This window comes from Coturnix japonica, chromosome 1 (genome assembly GCF_001577835.2).
Source record: "Coturnix japonica isolate 7356 chromosome 1, Coturnix japonica 2.1, whole genome shotgun sequence".
Classification (NCBI taxonomy): domain Eukaryota; kingdom Metazoa; phylum Chordata; class Aves; order Galliformes; family Phasianidae; genus Coturnix; species Coturnix japonica.
The window spans coordinates 107,580,457-107,603,436 of record NC_029516.1 but is presented as its reverse complement, the minus strand read 5'-3'; the positions used below and the strand labels follow the sequence as shown (position 1 = coordinate 107,603,436).

At 40.9% G+C, this 22,980-nt stretch overlaps 1 protein-coding gene across 2 annotated transcripts in view; it reads right to left on the bottom strand.

Moving 5' to 3' along the window:
* The window catches only part of PDK3 (pyruvate dehydrogenase kinase 3), a 50,322-nt gene that overhangs the window by 15,849 nt on the left and 11,493 nt on the right, over window positions 1–22,980 (bottom strand). Inside the window, exons 1-4 of one of the 2 annotated variants that reach the window (XM_015885834.2) lie at window positions 13,934–14,041; window positions 12,022–12,073; window positions 5,747–5,818; window positions 784–968 (exon numbers count right to left, since the gene is read on the bottom strand). In XM_015885834.2, the coding sequence (XP_015741320.1) occupies window positions 784–968; window positions 5,747–5,818; window positions 12,022–12,056 (292 nt within the window). In that variant the 5' untranslated portion in view covers window positions 12,057–12,073; window positions 13,934–14,041. Of the gene's footprint in view, window positions 1–783; window positions 969–5,746; window positions 5,819–12,021; window positions 12,074–13,933; window positions 14,076–22,980 lie in introns of those variants that run through there. The other variant, XM_015885825.2, reaches the window with a different exon arrangement.

The following is a 22,980-nucleotide window of genomic DNA, read 5'->3' as shown; positions in this document are numbered from 1 at the left end:
TCATCTGTGGTGCAGTCATACATTAATAGGCCATAAAAGCTGAATACTGGCCAGAGAAGCTCTTAGGGCTAAAAGGTACAAGATACACTCAGATATCACATGCTTGGTGTTAATTTTACACAAACCGCTCTCTGCATACTGGCACGTAATAGTTAATAGGAGCTGTGCAAGTAAATCCTTTTGCTCTGTAGTACAAGTATAAGAGGTTTACGAATAAGAACACAAAGGAAGGAAACAGAACCCTGTTGCAAAAGATGACTAATTCTAATATTTATACTTTAATAGGGAGTAGGAAGAAGAGGGAAATGGGGGGGTCATAATTTAAGCCTCAAGTCAGAAACACTCAATTAGTATGTTAAAAGGCAAGAAAGTCTACATAACCTGATGACAAACTAAGAAAGATATACACAGGACACAACCAATTCAAAACCCGCATCCTCCTATTTGATTATAAACACCAACTCTACAAATGATGTAAACAGACTTCCAAGCAGAAAGATCTAAAAATACCACGCATCACTATGCAAGCTGTCTGTGCCAACAAGAATGAAAACTGAAAGCCACGCTGACAACATCCCCTAGTTCTGGATGAAACAATACTGGTGCTTTGGATCCATTTCTGATAGCTGTGAAGTACCAAATTAATCAGCTGTCAGCACAACTTTACCATCATTAGCGCAGAAAATAAAGAATTAGTCACGAATCTGAAACAAACAAAAGATAAGGCTTCAGGATTACAAGCAACAACTAAAGCTCTTGAAGATGAAATAAGCAATTACTTACTGTGTTGGTTAATCAGCATCCGGATAGAAATGCGGCTCATGTAGAAACGATCTAAAAAATACTGGATGTTACTGCTAACAAATGGGTCAAAGCCAAAGTTTTCCTTGTATTCAATCACCCCTTGCGCCATGGTCGGAACCACATCATTGTGTCTGTTCCTGACTTTAATTAAAACGTCTAAAAAGCTAGAAGAAAAAAAAATCAGAAACAGATTGTTAAAGATAAAATTAAACTCTGTCTCTCGTTTCTGTTTTCGACTCTCCACAGCATAACCATTTTATCTATTTACTGTCCCACCCAGTAAATAAAACACAGTTGTACCCAAACAAGCCTATTTAATGGGAGGTCTTACATCAAGATGTCAATCACAAGACCTGTGAAATATTTATTGCCTCAATTCGAGTCATTTCTCCACAGAACGTTTCTTTAAAATAAATATCATCACAGTTAGCAGATCTCCTTACGACCTTAGTCATATACATCATGGTAACTCACTTTCTGCAAGTAACGGTAGCTGTAGACTGGAGGTAATTCAGACAAAACTGCCTTTCACAGTTTCCTGACCTGCTTTATACTTTGCACTTTCTTCCCAACACTGCACCCAATGCAATGTCAGTTTTGAACGCATTTCTTTACCTGGCATCTATTCTGAAGTCTGAATGCTGGGATAAGTAATTATCCGTGTGACTTCAGTTTCATTTTACACCACTGGATGGCAGAACACATACAACAGCGCTCAGACTGACTCTCCTCCCTCTGGCAGTTTAGGGAAGTTTGAGGAGTTCTCTTGCATCGTTTTTAACAAACACTCCTCTTAGAACAGCTTGGGGAATGTTTGTTCCTCCTGCCAAGGGAACTGAACACCTACGACTTTCAAAGTGCTCGTCCTTCTCATTCCACACACAAACTCATGCATACTTGATGTATTAATAGCTTTCTAAAGCCCAGACACAGAAAATCAGTGCTACTCAGTGCTGCTGAGTACTACTAAATATTGGCACCAGAACTATTACATAACCCTGTTTTCAAAAAACTTCAAACATAGCTTTTAAAGGAAAGGAAATTTGTTGTGCTATGGCTACATGTGCACATTTAACTTTTTTATTTTGGTTTAAAAGCCAACTATAAAGAACTCAGTAGATTGATACCAAACATGGAGAACCAATGTATTATTTGTATCAAGTAAAAATATGCACCAACTAAGGAAGGAAGACTAAGGTCACCAGACATGGTGAAAAAAAGTGTCACTAGTCACCTTGTCTAACACAGATGTAAAGACAGCTGAGCCAATCATTCAATAGCAAACCATACTACTCTTATGAGTGACCTGCTTTTAAAATGGTTTCTCCCACTGTACACTGCCAGTTCCAAAGGAAAGGAAGATTAATATTTAATAAATTTTCCATAATTCTTGGTCTGATCATCACATTTTGCCCATATGTTAACAAAGAATTCAGTAGTTTTTATACGCTATTTTGTTGCATGTGAAAGGAGAAGTCTGAATTGCATAATTTCCAAGCCTGAAGACTTTCACGTGGCTGTTCACTATTACCGATCCTTCAGACTTAGAAGCTTGAAATGTACAGTTCAATATCTTTATTGGTGATCTGGATGAGGGGACTGAATGCTCTCTCAATGAGTTTGCAGATAACACCAAGTTCAGAGGAAGTGTTGATCTGTGTGAGGGTAGGATGGCCCTACAGAGGAATCTGGACAGGCTGGATCACTGGGCTGAAGCCAATGGGATGAAATTCAATATGACCAAGTGCTGGGTCCTGCACTTCAGCCACAGCAACCCCAGGCAATGATACAAGCTTGGGGCAGAGTGACTGTGAGACTCTGTGGAAGAAATGGGTCTAGGGGTGTTAGTAGACATTCAGCTGAGCATGAGCTCCCAGTGTGCCCATGTGGCCAAGCATGCCAATGGCATCCTGGCTTGTGCCTGGAATAGTGCAGCCAGCAGAAGCGGGGAGGTGATCATCCTTCTATACTCAGCTCTGGTGAGACCACACCTTGAGTGCTGTGTTCAGTTCTGGGCCCCTCATTACAAGAAAGACATTGAGGCCCTGGAGCATGTCCAGAGAAGGGCAATGAAGCTGCAAGGGGTCTGGAGCAGATTTCTTACGAGAAGCAGCTGAGGGAACTGGGATTGTTCAGTCTGGAGAAGAGGAAGCTCATCCCCTTTCAAAGGGGAGACCTTATCACCCTCTATAACTGCACAAAAAAAGGCTGTGGTGAGGTGGGGGTCGGTCTCTTCTCCTGCATAACTATGACAATATGACAAGAGAGAGTGGCCTTAAGTTGTGTCAGGGGAGGTTCAGACTGGACATTAGGAAATACTTCTCTGAAGGAGTGGTCAGGCACAGGAACAGGCTGCCCAGGGAGATGGTAGAATGACCATCCCTGGTAGTGTTCAAGACACATTTCCATACTGTACTAAGGGACATACTTCAGTGGGGAATATTGCTGATAGGTGGACAGTTGGACTGGATGATCTTGGAGGTCTTTTCCAACCTTGGTGAATCTATGAAATACTTTTAGAAGTTTGAAAACCCTTTATCAACTCCTAATCCTGTGTGATTTGTAACCACTGAGCTTTCTAGACATGATTAGTGCCTAGCTGTTGCCATCATGCTTCCTCTTTGTTTCAGAGCAACACGACTGGCTTAAAACCACAATGTGAAAAACAGTTACAATCATACCTAAAAGACAACAACTGATAGCACCCTCTACTAAGTGCTAGTGGCAAACAGCTTTGCTTTTTATTAAGTAGTTCTACTACCTACAGTATGATGCTTACATGTTCCATCAGGGCAAATCAGTCACTGACATCCTGCTACTGAAGGGTTCAAATGTGTGTGCAGGGCAAAGAGAGGGCTAGGATGTTTACATGTTACAGTTCAGCACATCACAGCTGAAGTTCAGTGTGTGAACGCATACAGTAAAGGGATTTTTCACTACTGCAATGATTTATAGCCTCCTATTCTAACTTCAAAGATAGCTGAGTTCATTCAAGCCCTTCCGTTAAGTAGATGCTTTAGAGGACCAAACATATCAAACTACACACATATATTTCAAGGCAGCAGAGCAGAAACTGTCACACATTTCCTTAATCTTACCACTCACTCCTTACCCACTCCTTGTCCTACAAACAACTGGAAGGCATTTGATGCTTTCACTGTACCAACAAGTCATAGGAGACCATATAAAGAAATTTTAAGCTGTGCACAGGGATTGCTTGAGAAGAACCAACAGAATAGCTCTGAAAGCTTTATTTAGAAAAAAATCTTTGGAAAAATTCTGTGCACTGTATTTATACAACTACAATGGATAAACAATACAGTTGGTTTGACAGATGAGAAATTACTGATATGAAGATACTGTAGTCAAATAGCATCACTGGCTTCTACATTAACAAAAGAATGTTTGTTACCATAGCTATTAAATAAATTAAGTCTGCTATTAAATAAATTAAGCCTATAAACTTCTGCAAAGATAATTCATGAATGTCACCACACAAGCTATTTAACTCCCTAATGACTGTTCATATCATTCTGCTTTAATCTATCATCACAGCGAAAGAAAAAAATAAATCACAAGGACAAAAGGAGATTTCTGCTATGCCCATTTTATAGATGCCATTATCTGAAAAACTGAAGAAAAAAGCCATGAGCGGACAGTCAAAAAAACCTTTTAAATAGAACCAGCACGCAATTATTACTAGTGGTTTTTCATTAACCACTCTTTTTAAGTAAGAACTAGCTGATAGTTGAGTATCTCCAGAAACAAAGTTCACACTCTGACAGACTTCTCTACTACAAAGTGCAACAGTTTTCCAAACACAAAACAATGAGTGAAACAGCCCATCACATGACTTTCAAGTAACTAGATGGTACGTTCTTATTCTTATTTACTGCAACATTTATTTATTTCTGAATGCCTGTAACAAACATCACTTTTTGCAAGCCTTTCATATGAAAAGCAACTTCTGTCTTTGTTTATCTGGACTCACACTGATAGTATGGAAAGTTTCAAACACTTCTGCCAGCTTACAACCTCTACTGAACGGAAACACTGTCCTAATGCTTCTGCAATCACACTATTTGACACAACTGTAGAAAGACTTCCCATCTGAAGTTGGAGGAAAGATGTTTGTGTCTCCAAAACCAAAGTAACCCAAGCTTTCCTTGTATGCCCATACCACTGGAAGCACCAGTGGCCTGCCAACATTGCAGCATGCTTTCATCTAGTCCAATAACCAAAAGAACCTAGTAAAGAAACTAAAGTACCTTTGGACCTCTGTAACACAGAAATCCTGTGACAGAAACATCCCTTTGAAATACTTTTCCACTGTTTGCAAAAAGTAACGCTCATTAACATTCACCCTTTCTCATATTTACATCCTAAGCACAGAGAACTTGGGCCAGTCCGGTAATCAGTTTCTCCAACATTAGCACTGGTTTACTTTTATTTGTGTCTGTTCACCACTTCTGTCCTTTAAGCACTTCAGCTCCTTTTACTCTCACTTGCGCAACTGTTACCTTGTTAAGTAATAACAGAAAGTTAAGTCTACCTGGACCAAAATTGACCAGGGTGCTCATTCTATTTTCAAAAACCTGTTCCTCTAAAAGTCTTAATGTTGTTAGTTTGATTTATTGTTGTTTTCTTGTTTTTGTTAGCTTGAGGCTCATACCAAACCCAGCTCCAAACAAAAGCGGCTAGGGTGTTAGTGGGCCAAAATTACTTCTATTTGGCAAATCTCACATTTTATGGTAGAAATTAATCTAAAGGAAGAAAAGATAGAGGTCATCATGGAACGTGTAAGTCATCTGGTACCACACAAGACACTATAAACAGCAGCAATGTGATTCTACCTTACAATTAAGGTCACTGTTATCCTATAGCACACTAAAAAAAACCCAAAATTTTAAAATAAACCATCACAAGGAAACAAGTTACTCACTCATCCAGAACGTGAGGATCCTCAGGACTTTTATTTTCATATTCTAAAAGCTCAAGGAAGCTCTGCATGTACCTGAAACAAGCAAAGATGATAAAGGAAGTCAGAATAATTAAACCTAAATTACTTCTGAACTTCTACTTAAGCCTTTAAGGGCACACAATCTCATCTAAAATAATAGAAGGATAGCACATTTGTCTGCAAAGGCTGAGATTTGCAAAGACAGCATAAAGAAAAAGAAACAAAGCAAACAAAATACATTATTTTGAGTTAAATGTTATTGTGTTGAATTAAAAACTACATGTTATGACCCTACAGTCCGCAACCAAGGAAAACAAACCATGTTTTAGTTGAGACATTCAGTGAAAACCAAGTAGCTATGGATGCTTAGAGCCATGGAGGTACCATGCAAGTCCCAAAGAAGACTAAAGGCAACACACCACTCAACATTAACAATGCTAGTCTGGAGGGCAAAGTATCACTCCCAGGAGCAGACACACTTCATAATACAGATGTGGCTTTACAGATTAAACAATCTGTAACTATTTCTTGACAGCAAATCACACAAGGTATCAATCACACACATAAAAGATAGGGTTTCACCATTATCAGAAGGAGCTGCCACTCCTCTTCCTTTTTACTCTCCACACTTTATAGGGAAAGTACCACCCGCTGCTAATCAGATGCTTGCGTAAAAAGCTGTAACTTGCTGCAGTGGCAAAACAGTCTGCTATATTGGTGGGGTTTATTTCTTTTTAATTATTCTAGTACATGAAAACAACTCAAAGAAAGGCCCAACTGGCTAAAACTAGCATAAGAGAGAATAAATAACCACAAAGAGTAATAAAGAGTAAGTGATGAAGAGTGATGGAAGTGATGGAAGACAGGGAACAGGCAACTGTGCTGGGCTGACCCCAACCAACCGTGAATTACATACACTGCTGCTTCTCATTCTCCTCTTCTGCTGGCTGGGGCAAAAAGACTCCTAAAAGGAGGCTGTGGTGAGGTGGGCATCAGCCTCTTCTCCCACGTAACCAGTGATGGGACTAGAGGGAACTGCCTCAAGTTGCACCAGGGAAGGCTCAGGTTGGATATTAGGAAAAACCTCTTCTTCAAATGAGTGATCAGGCACTGGAATGGGCTGCTAAGAGAGGTGTTGGAGTCACCATCCCTGCTATGAAGAAAGTTAATCTCATCCCAGCCAAGTTACAGCAAAATAATAACTGAGATCTGTTCTACAAAGTTTTGAAAATTGAACATTCTCCCATTTCCCCACCAGGGCACAAATACTATTTGAAAATCCACTTGTGGACAATGACTGCAGTGTTGCAGAAACCTATACACAGATGACAAGGAGTGCAACTGAGGTGACATGGGACTGAAGCCACTGTCCTGTGAGGAGAGGCTGAGAGAGCTGGGACTGCTCAGCATGGAGTACAGGAGGCTTGGGGAGGGGTGGGGGTGAGGGGGAAAGAAGGGCTGGGAAATGTCATCATTCTCTATAATTTCCTGAAGGGAAAGAGAACAAGTGCAAAGAGAACAGAGCCAGGCTCTTGTCAGCAGTGCTCAGCATCAGGACCAGAGGCAATGGGCATAAACTAGAACAAAGGACAGTCCCTCTGAACAGCAAGTAGCAACTTCAGTGCTGTGTGGGTGATGGAGTCCTGACACAGGCTGCCTAGAGGCTGTGAAGTCTCCTCCTTGGAGATCTCCAAAAGCTCCAAAATCTCCAAAAGGACATGGGCCTGGGCACCCTGCTCAGGCAGGGACTGAACTACATGGCCTCCAGGGGGATACCTCCCACCTCAGCCATTCTGTGACAAGGTTATCATGCAGACTAGTGTTAGGAAGTGAAAGTTTGTCCACAGAAGTCACATAAACCTTCCAAAACAGTCCAGGACTACTCCAATGGAGGTGATCCTAGGCTAAAATATAAAATTTCACCACACACAGTAGTATTTACAACATGGTCAGCATAGTTATATTAGGTCCTGTCACAAGGATTGCTACTTTTTATGTTTTTTACTACAACCATCACAGATAACTATAGAAATCCCTCAAATATTGTTTGCCTGTTCCATGTCTGAGAAGTACTCGATGTCTTTAGTGCTGCTTACCTTAAAGGTTGCATTTTTTATAATGCTGGAAGAGTATCAATTCAGAACCACCTCCACAACATACATATTTGATCCATAACCCACCAAATGTGTTTCTGAAAAGTGTTATATTTTCCAATTTGAAAGCTATTAAAGTAGCTCTACTGACTGAGTAGTAGTAGTAGAGGATAGAGAAGCAGGGGAAAAGCCATCAACACAATCAGCTGGAGGAGGGACTTGGTTTCTGAGTGAGTGAAAGAGAACTAATTTCCTGTGAGAATGTGTCCTCATATACACTCTCATTATTAATTCTCAATGGAAAATAACCTCTTTACTTTCAGAACTCTGCTGCTTCATCTGTGAGGCTTAATGCATAACAAATGTATGAGCACCCTCATTTACTAGAGAGAATGGCCTCAAGCTGTGCCAGGGGAGATTCAGGTGGGATGTTAGGAAATAATTCTCCGAGAGAGTGGCCAGGCACTGGAATGGGCTGCCCAAGGAGGTGGAGGAGTCACTGACCATGGAGTTTAGTGGGAATGTTGGTGATAGGTGGATGGTTGGACTGGATGATCTTAGAAGTCTTTTCCAACCTTGGTGATTCTATGATTTCTTTGGGGTACATTTTCTTCAACATTATCTTCATCATATGAATCAAGACCAATCAAGCTAATCACAGGTAAGAATGAAAAGAGGTACAATTATTACAGTTAGCAACACACAGTTAAAGTACCTCCAAAATGAAAGATGGAGAGAATGGCAGACACACCCCAGGGCCTCAGTGTCTTTCTTACACCAGAACACAGCACTCAAGTTACAGCCTCATCAGTGCCAAGAACAGCAGGACAATGACCCAGCTAGCCCTGCCAACTACATTATTTCTGATACGTGTCAGGATACTACTGGCCTTGGCCACCTGGGCATACTGCTGGCTAGTGTTCAGCAGTGTCAACTAACAGCCCCAGATCCTGGTGTTAAAACACCAAACAGAAATCCTGAATATCAGCAATCCTGTACTGATGTTGAGGATAACATAGCAATGAATACTTCGTGTACTGAATGCAAGCAATACCTGCTTTTTATGCTACCTGGATTTGATTGGCTGCTCACTGTTATTAGCATGTTATATTTAGATGTGTACACTCTATTTGCTCTCTGGAACATTGGTCCTAATACTGCTGCCTCTGGAGTAAACAAACATTACTAACTCTAAGTGGAAGGATCAGCACTTTTGTATTACTGGTCTATCAAGTAAGGTCAAGCCAAGCATTTATCTCATGTAATTCAGGAAGTAACTGTGCAGAAAACAGTCTCAATCAGAAAGAAGACCAAAGAGAGTCAACCAGAAACAAGCTGGCAAACATGGTCACCAATCATGAGTGCAAGCAACAGGCAGAACAGGTTCTAAGACCACTGGTGCTGTGTTGAGCAGACAGCATAATGGGGAACTGAGAGCTTCTGAAATCACTCAAGCTAAATGCTCTAAGCAAATCTCCAAACACACAGACGTGATTTATCTTTAGTATCTGCGGTGATGAATAATCTATGGCACTGAACATTGTTTTTCCTTTCAAAAGTGTTAGCAACAATATTTAGGTGTCTTTCCAATTCTGAACTGCTATTACCTTAAGGCAAGATCATTAGCACAAGGATCGTATCCAGCAAGTTAGAGATAGAAACTCAGAGGAAAGGCTATTAACATCAAATCTAAGCCGTTCAAATTTCTTCCATCACTCTCTCTTTTTTAAACCCTTGGCTACATGAAGCAGGAAAAAATGAAAAATGTAACCTTAAATTAAACAAATCTAACCCACTATCCGGTGCCTATGGGTTACATGTCATCCAAACAGAGCTGCAAATGCTGGGTTTTTTGGTTTTGTTCTGTTGTTTTGCTTATGATTTACATGTTCTCAAACTGCTTACATCCCTTCATCCCTTACTCCTCCCCAAAAAGAGTTCAAAACTGAGGAAACTAAGAAGTAAAAACTTGTTTAAAAGGAAATTTAAAGCAGTGATGATCTATTAGTAATTTGTAATGCTGTCATAACAGCAATAACAGTACAGTTTGCTTAACATGCATAGTCAGCAATGCATTATACCCCTATGGCAGTTAGGCTTGGTAAAGAATGTCATTCCCTTTTCACACGATTCATTTATTTATTTGAACTTCTTTTTTTATTAGGAACACAGGGGGAGATGGGTAACTGAAGGTTTTAACTACAGGATTTACCAAGCATTGGAAATCAAAACCTGATAGAGGTTTTACTCCAGGTAAGATTTCTACTTAGGTAGAATAAATGAGGAAGGAATAATGGACAATTTCCTACATTATTAGTGAATGAATGCAACTATATGGAACAGAAATCTACAAAATAAGAAAAAAAAATGGAGGGGAAGGAAGGGAAGGGAGGGAAGGGAGGGAAGGAACAACAAAGCCATAGCTGAGATGGAAAAAGACAGTATCAGTTATACTTGGCCAATTTTGGTGAGTCATCAAAAGCAGAAATCAAAGCCTGTGCCCTTCAAATCTGCTGTCTTTTAGAGCTTAATTATTTAGTGCAGTCCACTACAACTCACTGGGCAAGCTCTCTGGCTTCAAGCACTGTAGCTTTGCTCGTTCTCGAATTAGCACAAAGTTGACTGAATTGCTGTCAGACTGCCAAACACAGTAATTCCAGCATGGCACATTTCATACATGAAATCACTCTAAGTGCTCATAATACCAACTCCAGATTTAACTACCATTCTTTTCCCCTCCCCCAACTTTTCTTTCCACCCCCTCCAACTCACACAAGATACTTTCCCTCCCCACAACATGAATTTCAGCAAGATTTTCTGTTAGAGTCTCTAACATCCACGCACTGATAAAACCTGTCTCCATGGTAATGTAACTTTGTTAGCATAGTATGAATGTAAAAAATAGAACAATTATTAATCCATGAGCTACAGATTTCTCTAATGTGCCTTTCCAGGAAAGGCCCAAAGCAGATAAAAGCCAGGGTTAATTAAGATGGGAATTATAGATGTGACTGAGTAGCTCATTGTGCAACACTTACACTTATTTTTGAGTATTTTACAAGGTTAGATCTTAGCTGCTGTAAGTTTTTATTGCAATCTTTTTCCCACATCACTGTAGTGATGATATCCTTCTAAGCAGTTCTGTCACACATCCATATTCCACCTGCAGAGCACTTTTAGACAGAACATCCTTCCTAAAGCTGACCTATCAAAAGGGTCTTTAGAGGGAAATTGCTCATAAGCTGCAAATCTCTAGCATGCTGCTCGCCCATCTCTTATTTGGAATCACTCCATTTTGCAGTCAAAAGACATTAAATGCATTATTGTTTCACTTCCTTCCCTTGCAACCTTCAGGCAAAACACACAAGTGTTAAGTTATAAACTGTAATGGGGACAGAGCTAGTGTTTTAGCTTCGTGTAGATGTAAAAGCAAAACTACTTTGTGTTCATAATTGACTATATAGACAAAGCCAGTTTTCTTCAGAAATGAGTAGATGAGTACAAAGGAAGGACAGCTGTCCTTCTTATCCTCATTACTGCACACATTAAGCTAAGGAACCCAGAAAGGAGAGAGGAAGACTACACTCTTCCAGAGCAATCATTAGTCAAATCCCTGTTACACAGTGCAGTTGGGGAACATGCTACAGGAAGAAAAGCATCCCCAGAGATGGATCAGAAGGCTGGAGAACAGAGTTTGCCTGCAGCAAAGAGTATATTCTCAGAAGCATGAGACTGCTTCACAAGAGGCATAAGAGACTGGGAAATTCTTGCAATCTGGAATGTAACTGACTGCCTGGATGCAGGATTCATGGGAAAGGACCCACACAGCACAGTAGGTGGAGTTAGGTTTGGTGGAGTAAGAAAACAAAGTTCTGCCTATATAAACACCTTATTCTAGTTTAAAAGTTTGATGAGATCTACCATAAGGACTAAGAGTCTTCTGAATTTTTTGGCAGACTGATATTAATGAATATATATTGGGAACCTGCAATTTAAGCCTCCAACTAATTTGGAGTCTTCTCAAAGCTACATAGAAACATGGGGTTCTAGTGTAATGCGGTAGTGCAAATAAGTCATAATTATGCTAGTGACAAGACAGATTACTGGAAATCGGCAAATAAACAGGTGAAAGTGAATAATGCATGACGAGATGTATTTACTCACTTGTGCCAAACATACACCAGCTTTTTGGTTTGCATATTAATAAAGTGCCAACCTATGACAGTAAAAATAAAGGATTGTGAAATCTGACTTTAAAAAGCATAAATATGAAATGAATGAACAGAAAATCACAAGGAGGTTTCTTCATTTTACAAATGCTTTTACAAAGCAACAACTGAAATTGTATTTGTTTATTCTATTGCATAAGATTAAGAAATCTCTCTGTAGGTATATCTAAAGCTTAGGTTAAAAACAAGCGCATTTCAAAATTCCCTATCTCCATAGCTGCCTCGTGGTCTAGGTGACAAAAACAAACAGCTTTAACAAGTTTAAGAGCTAAGTGATAAGAGTAAACTTTGGCCAAGGTTCAACACTGATGTACGACAAGGTTTTATTACCCACAGATAAACTTTCTCTTTTTCAATTAAAATTCCAAGCACAAAAATTGGAAAATCTCATTCAAGTCCACATCTATAACCAGGAAAACAACATTCTACAATTACTTCTGAACTGCTGACACACGATCACAAATACATTCTTACATAATCTCAATGAAGATATTTCCTTTCACAAAAGCCATTAGTTAACCAGAGATCAAAATCAGAGGACCACCAGGTAGGTTATCTACTTGAACCTCTTCATCACATTAAAGACCCTATCAGTTGTCTGACACTTTGGCCCATTTAACAGAAAACTATCAGTCTACAGCTGTGATAGCACACATCACACTGTCACACAAAATATATGATTTGGACAAGTATGTTACAGTCATATTCAGACATGCTCCAGATTTAAGTTGGCAGTATCTATCACAGCTATTAAATTCATCAGAAACCTGTACCAAAAGCACCTCTAAACACCTATTCAGTTCCTTTGCCACAAATGATGCAAACATTGCTTGGCTCTGTGCTAGCAGGGTGGAAGCCTGTGCTGCAGAACATGTATTTCGACTACAGTCAAAGTCAAGTGTCACTCTCAACAGTTACTACAGAAAAATTATTTCAATTTCTCCATTCCTCTATCTACATTTCACTAAAGACAGCTTCACGCCATCATCAGAAAAGCCTAAAAAGGCCAGGATATTACGCACTCTATTTGTCGTAACAGCTTCTGGTGCTATCAGACAGACACAAGCCTTCAGTCCTTGCAAGCCGCCACTTAATCACAACGTGATTACTATTATGTGGTTCTACTGCATTTACATTTACTTGAAGCACTTAGTCACTATGTTTGAAGCAGTCATCAAGATGGCTAACACCGTCTCTCATAGACAAACACATTTAAACCAAATTGTGCAATACCACATAGCCTAATTTATACTTTAAGTCTGATAAAATATGAGACGATATGCTGAGAACAATTTCTTGGCTCAAGGGCTACAACTGAAACTTGCAAAAGCCAGCAACATCAACTTATGCACCTTGCTGTTAAGCTATTGTTCATAAAGGGAAGTTTGATGCATCCCACAACTATATTTTTACATAAATTCTTTGGATCAAGTATTTGCAGGGAGACAAGGAGAACCCTTTGAACAAAAAAAAAAAATAAATTAGAGCTTACTACAAGGCAGTTGTCTCTGAAATTCACAAATAGGCCAGCAACAAATTACTGTGGAAAAGATGGCAACATTTACCATCATTTACTATTTATTAAGAAGGAAAGTGTTATTTAACAACCAACAGAATTTTGTCCTGTTCCATGAATTCCTCTGAATAGTAGGTGAGAAGAATAGGCAAAGGTTAAACTTGCTTTCAATATTTTTGACAGAGGAAGATTAAGGGGAAAGGACAGGCTACTTTAACTCACAGGTGTGACACAGCAAGGAACACTTAAGAACATAGTTGAATGTAAAGCATCATATATAGTGTTAGTTTTACACTAATTGCTCAATTCACTTTAAAAAACAAAAACTTACCAACTCTGCACTAGTCCAACTGAAGGCCTGTTAAGTAAGTTATCAGGCAACAAATTGACTTCTCTCATGGTGTTCGCCAGCCGCACAGGCAGCTCTTTCCGCAGAAACATGTAGGAAGTCTTCTCACAAGCATTGTCACGACCTGTTATAGGGGAGGAAAAAAATATGAATGTGAATTACAGCAGATCAATTTTTAGACTCACTAGTGTCAAAAGATAAGAAAAGTCACCGGAAGGGAAAAACAAAAGCAACATTTTTTCAGTACTCAGCTTCCCTCTCAGTCCCAACAAACAAAGCAGCAAAGGTGGTGGTCCCTTACAGGGGCTACAAGGTCCCTTCCTTGGACTGCAAGGAACTCATCAGTCATTGGAAGGAAAGCACACCTCTCAGAATCACATTCCACTTTTGGAAAGCTGCAGCTTTGTACCTTTGACTTCTGTTTTTAATATACTTCTATCCAGTACAACATTTTTAAAAGTGAGAACAAGCAAGCAAACAAACAACAACCACCCACACCTCTTCAGAAAGCAAACAAAGGACACAGAAAAACAATACCACTTTGCTGCTGACCAGCTTGGAAAAAAAAAAAGGTCAATTATTGGAGATCTTAGCCTGAACCAGGACACAGCTGACAGTATTCTTAAGCTAAACAAGTCTCTGGTGGCGCAGTGGTAGCAATGCCGCTTGCAACACCGGAGGCCCAGGTTCGAATCCCCCCTGTGGCGCAAGTGGTAGAAGTGCCACTCTGCTACACAGAGGCTCGAATCCCGGGGGTTGGGCTCGACGATCTCTAAGGTCCCTTCCAACCCGCACGAGACTGTGAGGCTGTCATTGGCAATACATACAAAAACAAGCATATGGAAGCATGAGCTGTTAAGATTCTTGCCTAACTAGTTCATATGGGAGATCAGACCTGACTGGACATGCTTTCTGTACTTTGCAACCTTTCACAGAAGAGGGCATTCTTCACCAAAATTGATTTCCAAGGAGTCCAATGAAATTAACAAACAAATCCCACTCAAGTTTTACTTGTAATGAGTAGTCAGTGTACTGCTTTCATCTAGAAAGGCACGTCTTTTGTGATTATCACCAATACAACCACCCACAAAACTGATGAGTGAAGGCATAACACTAGAGCTACAATTTATGCTCAAGCAAACCGGAAAGCCATAAAAGTCCTGCTAGGCACATAGTCACAAAGATTTGCAATTTGAAAGACTCAAGAACAATGTAACCGGCACAATCAAGGTGCTACTTTTTAAGACAGCCCCATTATAATCAGCTGAACAGCAGAGTTTTCTCTGCATAAGTAATATGTCCTGATAGATTAGTTCCCAATCAAACAGTAACACAAGCGTGGGGGAGCTCACAAGAAGAATTAGGGTTTCCCTTTTTTTTTTAAATCATCTAAGCATCATCAATCTATGGATTGTCATTACATTCTATTGGCAGTTCCGTTACCATTCCTCCAACAAACATTCGTGTGCCTGTTTTTCTTATTTGCCTTTTCCCCTCTCCAATTACAAAGAAGCTCATCCTGTAAAAATTAGACAAAACAAATACACCATTACATGCTGTGAAGAAGAGTAAGAATTTCAGAGTTCAGGCCTTCAGTGCAGTCTGACAGCTGCCACCCACAGAGAACGCAGCCCTACGTGCTGGGTCTTCAGGAAGAGTAGCTGGACAGCAGGAAAGAACGCCATGCAGTTGGCTCACACAACTCCTCTGCACTGAGGAAAGAAACTGGAATCAAGATTACAACTGCTTCTTTCCAACGGCATCTGAGAGCAAATGTAGTGGTTTTCTAGGCAAGAAAAAGAAAAGGAATGAAAGACAGACCAGAAAGACAATAAGGAAAAAGTGGACAAGCACCCGTAGCCCATGGCTGCCTATGCAAGGACACAGAGGCCCTTCAAGGACACAGTCCCAGAGTTTGTACAAGGAAGGCTGCAAAGCTGCTGGACTAGAAAGCAGGACTGGCAGAAAGGACCCATGTCCTATTCTCCCATAAGCAAGGGCATATTTCTACTTAAGGTGTCTCACTACAGCAGTTCTAATTGGGGGTGCCTTCACAGTCACTTCAGGAAAAGAAGTGCTGTTCCAAGACTAGCCTGAAGTCATTTCACCATTAGCCCCAGTGCAGTGCCAGAATAACATCTGCTTCGCTGTATGTAGTTTATCTGAGAGCCTCCACAGAACCCCTTCAGCTTCTAGCCAAAGGCTGCTTGGTTATCTGCCTCCCAAGCTGCCTGTTTTCAGGGACAGAAAATGGCTGTGCACTGGGTCAGCAATAATTAAGTATTCTTCAGCTTCCAAAACATCATACTGTGTCCTAACAGCTGATGTTCCTTACCACGCAGTATCACAGTCTCGTGCGGGTTGGAAGGGACCTTAGAGATCATCGAGTCCAGCCCCCGGGATTCGAGCCTCTGTGTAGCAGAGCGGCACTTCTACCACTTGCGCCACAGGGGGATTCAAACCCAGGGCCTCCGGTGTTGCAACATGGCATTCCTACCACTGCGCCACTGGGAGTATAGCAACTCCTGCACTACTACATAGGTCAAAATGAGTCCAAAAAATAGAATTCAAGTCTAAGTTTGTTTGTTTTTTAAATATGAGTGCTCTGCTAAGTCACAATGCCATTTTCAGAGGTTTAAATTACAATTAGACTTCTAATTTTTCAAAGGCTGGCTTGATTTTTGCTTTATCTGCTACACCTTGTTTCAAAGCGTCCAGCTTTCTTTCTATAAATATCTTTAATCACTCCAGCTGGGTCATTACGCATTGCCAGAACCAAACTTTCATGTTAAACACCAGAGGCCATATCCAGTTTCAGTCCATCAATTTCAGTTCAACAGAATTTGAAGCCACGCCCAGGGATAAGGAGAAAGTGAAACCTGTGAATAATTCCACTGTGATTTATCCAGCAGCTCTCAACAAGTTATTCCATAACACAGAGATGCACAATAAAGACCTGCTTACCTTTGCATAAATCAAAGTGGAAGAATGATTACAGTAGTCCTATGCCCTAATGCGGATTACACTGCACTAGGCATCGAGGACTGTAATTAGCTTTATTTCCAAAAACATGGGGTGCTGTGTCAGAGTTTCCTAATTGCACCAAAGAGCAGCAGCAGATTCCAAGACAAAAATGTAATGATAGGGAAGTATAGTGCTAGCACAGCATTATGATATGCTGTGAACACAGCTATTGTTATTAATTACTAATAGAGGGCACACTGCTTTTATTTTTTTTTAAAGCACTGCATAAAGCTGTATTTGCAACGTAATCTTGTTAAATCACTTGAAATTAACATCATGGAGACATGGATTGTCGTCTATAAAGCACTGCAACACTGAACTATAGGAAATAAAAATGCACTGTGAGAGAGATGTTGTCATTCGAATACTAGTGATTAATTAAGGTTCTTTTTTTCTGTCTCCTTTATTAGTGTTTTAGAACTACATCTGTCTGAGTGAAACGAACATATTCCAATTAAAAGCAGCTTACCAAACACTTGTTCAAAGTTTCAGACTCAGCATTCTCTGAATGTTGGATGTGCTTTCATTAAAATACTATACCCGAATTACGATGTTTTTCTTTTACATTCATGCTGAGTTGGAGTAATTTGAATAAAGGCTAGGTTAACATTTTCTCCCTAACAAGTGTTTCAATACAAACTTATTCTGTATTATATACCTACGATTCTGTGATTCTGTGAAGTTTGAGTTGACAGTACAGATGGATGATACAGATATGACTTAAAGAAAATAGTGAGACTGAGACTTCACAAGAAGTTCACTCAAAAGGTAACATCCAACAGTGAAACCAATTGTCTCATATGTGAAATGGTGACATATTTCTAACAAAATATATCACACCACTTAATGAAATAAGTATCAGAAGGAAAAAAAACACAAGATAATGCATAAAGAAAACATGCTCTGAAAGCATGAAGGTAACACAGGCCATAACAGTAGAACCTTGGATGCAACACAGAATCACAGAATTGTAGGGATTGGAAGGGACCTCTAGAGATCATCGAGTCCAACCCCCCTGCCAAAGCAGGCTCCCTACACCACGTCACACAGGTAGGCGTCCAGGCGGGTCTTGAATATCTCCAGAGAAGGAGACTCCACCACCTCCCTGGGCAGCCTGTTCCAGTGCTCCATTACCCTCACTGTAAAGAAGTTCTTCCGCACATTCGTGTGGAACTTCCTATGCTGTAGTTTCATCCCATTACCCCTAGTCCTGTCCCCACGCACTACTGAAAAGAGACCAGCCTCACCACTATGGCTCCCACACCTCAGGTATTTATAAACCTGGATCAAGTCCCTTCTCAGCCTTCTTTTCTCAAGGCTAAACAGACCCAGTTCCCTAAGTCTCTCCTCATAGGGGAGATGCTCCAGGCCCTTCACCATCTCTGTGGCCCTCTGCTGGACTCTTTCCAAGAGATCCCTGTCTTTTTTGTACTGTGGAACCCAGAACTGGATACACGTCTTCAAACACAGTAGCAATAGATGGACAAAGATCAAAACGGGAAAGTTTCATAGGGTGTATATCAATGTTATAACCAGCACATCTTCAAAGAAAAATCAGGAAGCAGAGTTACTTCCAGTTTTCTCTCATCTTTTTAATTTCCCCTTACTGCCATCTAACTCTACTTCAAATTCACTCTTCTCTTCCCTTCTCACACTTTTACCCACACTGCTCAGTGTCTGTAGCTTTTCAGTTCCTTCCATTGCACCAATGGAATAAGAAAACTACTGCAGAGCTGAATCTATTAAAAACAAAACAAAACAAAAAACCCTTCAATTCTAGATCCTGCAACAGGAGGCACTAACAACACAGAGACTATTCACACACACCCAACTGATGCAAATTGAATTCCGGCAAATTCTACTGATTGACAGAACAGCACTAGGCTGAATAAGATTCAGATCACAAAAGAATCTGTCACAAATGGAAAGCTGCAGAAGAGGGTACGTACAAACTTCAATTTCACTCCAGAGGAGGTCAAACTTGGGTCCCAAAAAACATTATCAAATGCTTACGTTTGAATCCCCCCCTGTGGCGCAAGTGGTAGCAGTGCCGCTCTGCTACACAGAGGCTCGAATCCCAGGGGATGGACTCGATGATCTCTAAGGTCCCTTCCAACCCGCATGAGACTATTACCTATTACAGACCATCATTCCCACATTCAGGAAACAGCCATTTGAGAGCAGCCCACTGGAGAACGGGTGATGATCAAGGTTACTTGCTTCAAAAATCTCTCACGGATGCCACAACCCTACTAGGTACCGGACTGCTGGGGCTTCATCATAGAAGCAGCAGTAGTTGCTGAGTATCAGCACTTACACGACAGCAGAGGCATGGAAAAGATGAGTTAACTGTTCTTATTAGTCTCTGCACTGCACCTAGGGGTCTACTTCTCTCTGTTAGCTATGTATCCAACACTGAGCTGAAACATCAGCCATCACACTACTCTAAGACTCTACAGCAGGAGAGCCCCACCTGCTGCATGCCAGAGAAGACAGACTCCATTCAAAATCCACAAGAACGAGGTCAGAATCCTTTCACCCCGATCCCCATGAAACTGCTATTGCTTCTTTCTATGGTAAAATAAGACACGGGAAGATAAGAGTGATTGACCATGTCTACCCTCTTCTCTTGAACTTCTAGGGTATTTTTCAGCTCCTGTACAGGCAATCCAAAAAAGAAAGTGAAACAGATGGACAGAGAAAGCTTCAGAAGATGATGTGATGAGATCAAAGCGTCAGAGCACACCGAGCAAAGGTCAGAATTAACCACTTGCTGCTGAAACTAGTAAAGCAGAACTAAAGGATCTATGGTTTCCACTGTTTATATACCGTTTCAGGAATGTGGACTATATACTAAAGGCAGGCAACCTATGCTTACATAGCAACAACGGCGGCTACCAGAGAGGAAAAAAAAAGCCAACCATGCAAACCACCACCCTCCTGTCCTCCAAAAGTATTTATGCTCCCAAAAGGAACACAGACACATTCCATATACTCTCTAGTGCTCATCTCACTAACCACTACAACCATCATCCCACACAAAGCACACAGAGTTTGTTTGCTCTGCAAAACCTAATAAGGATGATGAAGCAAGAGGAAAAATAACACACACACCATAATCGGAAATGCTGACTCTTGCCAACACTCACTCGCTACCAGAAGCTGCCTCTAAGAATGCTCTACACTTAAATGGGATTCCCTTTTCCTACCTACCATGTCACGTTAGAGAACAGCAGCCACAACCCAGACAGATGTTCCAAGAGGGACAGCCAGCATGTGGCCATATTTGAAAGCATAGCACACACAAACCTGAGGTGTTCTGTTGCCGTGTGCTTCTACATCTGTAACAATAAATTCGCTTTTTTAAAGGCTGAACAATTAAGTTTTGTTAAGTAACTACTCCCTGGAAACTGGCTGAAGGCAGTTCAGACTGCCACCTTAACACAAGTTAAAGACAGAGATGGTAAGAGATGTCATCAGCACAGCTGAACATGGAGGAAATCACTGTAATCATTATTACACCAACCACAGGTTAGGACACGTAGCTTGCTAACTCCAAAAAGTCTGATTTAAAATAAATGACCCTTCATATGACTTGGAATCTGTTGGAAAGAAGCTTAGTTATGAACTGGGACAGATAAACGGAATGAATAAACAAAAGAACAACACATCACTGAGCAATCAAAGCCTCAGTCAAACTGTAGTCCCTTCACTGTCACTCAAGTCATAGACATCCCTACAGAGGAATGATCCAAGGGAAGATATTGATCTGTCGCCCAAGAAGAACAGATCTTCAGCCAACCATCTGTAACAGCTGTAAACTATGTGTTATTAAATAAAACAACACAAATTATGTGTGCCCAGGTGGCGCAGTGGTAGAAGTGCCGCTTTGCAACACTGGAGGCCCGGTTTGAATCCCCCTGTGGCGCAAGTGGTAGAAGTGCCGCTCTGCTACACAGAGGCTCGAATCCCGGGGGGTTGGACTTGATGATCTCTAAGGTCCCTTCCAACCTGCACGAGACTGTGATACTGTGAGACCGTGAAAGTAACACAGATAAATCAATATTTTAAGATAAGCTCCTTTGATCTGAAAATAACATTAATGAAGTAACTATTCTGAAGTACACGCTAAGAGAAAACACAATAGTCAAGCAATAAATAAAGTTTAATGGAAAGGTGCTCAAACAATTATCACGGTTTGTTTTCTGTTTTGTTTTTATGAGAATCCATATGTGTCTAGGACTGTCTGTCCCGGGACATGGAATATTGTGTTCCATTGTCCCTGGAATATTGTGTCCAGTTCTGGGCTCCCCAGTACAAAAAAGACAGGGATCTCTTGGAAAGAGTCCAGCGGAGGGCCACTAAGATGGTGAAGGGCCTGGAGCATCTCCCCTATGAGGAGAGACTGAGTGAACTGGGTCTGTTTAGCCTTGAGAAAAGAAGGCTGAGAGGGGACTTGATCCAGGTTTATAAATACCTGAGGTGTGGGAGCCACAGTGGTGAGGCTGGTCTCTTTTCAGTAGTGCGTGGGGACAGGACTAGGGGTAATGGGATGAAACTACAGCATAGGAAGTTCCGCACGAATGTGTGGAAGAACTTCTTTACAGTGAGGGTGACGGAGCGCTGGAACAGGCTGCCCAGGGAGGTGGTGGAGTCTCCTTCTCTGGAGATATTCAAGACCCGCCTGGACGCCTACCTGTGTGACGTGGTGTAGGGAGCCTGCTTTGGCAGGGGGGTTGGACTCGATGATCTCTAGAGGTCCCTTCCAACCCCTACAATGCTGTGATTCTGTGAAGTCTACGAGCAAAAACGCACGGTATCAATAACAAAAATACTGCAACACAGGGCCTGGATCTCCTTCAGTCTCAGCAAGGTTTACTAGACTGTTATCCATCTGGTTACAAAATGCTTTCAGTGCTTAACAAACTGGGCTACAAAAAGATTAGAGGATTAATTCGTGCTGCCACCAGTTATCAGGCTCGTATATATTTATCCAGCATGTATTTTTTTAAAGCATAAAAAGGATAAAAGTAGCAGTTATAAATAATTTTTTTAAACAAAAAGTAATTTGTAAAATTTTCTTTTACATTAACTATAAACCAGTGTGCTAGCTGATATATATATATGATATTTTATATCATATATAAATATATATTAATTATATTATTAATTATATTAATATAATATATATATTAAAATAATAAGAGGCCTCTTCGTAAGGAAAATACTAATTTAAATAGGTCAAAGTAACACGTAAGAGAATGTCAAATGTCACATTTACATAGAAAAGGTTCAGAGAAAAGAAGGCTCAATATAACAGTCTCTAACAATACACGAAGAAAGTCAGGACAATGAGAGAATTCCTAAGTTTCAGAGCCACAGCTCAGTGCTCTAAGATAATAACCGTCCCTTTCAGCCCACACAACACAACTTCAGGCTCAGCAATAAAGAAACAACTGGTGGACTTGTCTTCCAAGACAGACATTACTCTGAGATTTGGCATCAGTCCACTAGCAGGAGGTAAGAAGTGATTACCTTTGCCACACTTTCGTCTTCCTCTTTCCTTCACTTACAAAACCAGCCTTATCTCAACTCATGAGTTTTCTTACTTTGGCTCTTCCTATTCTCTCTCCCTACCCCATGTTACCATGCAGGAAGGTAACAAGTGGCTGTGTGCGGTTTTAGCTCCCGGACAGTCAGCCCACCAGAACACTGCACATCTACTATACAGCACTCTCATGTTGAATCACAGAATCACAGAATGACCCGGGTTGGAAGGGACCTCAAGGATCAAGTAGTTCCAACCCCCCTGCCTGGCAGGGCCACCAAACATACACCTTTACTAGATCAGGTTGCCCAGGGCCCCGTCCAACCTGGCCTTGAACACCTCCAAGGACGGGGCATCCACAACCTCCCTGGGCAGCCTGTTCCAGGGCCTAACCACTCTCCTAGTGAAGAACTTCCCCCTAACATCCGACCTAATGTACTTCCAACCCCCCCATCTC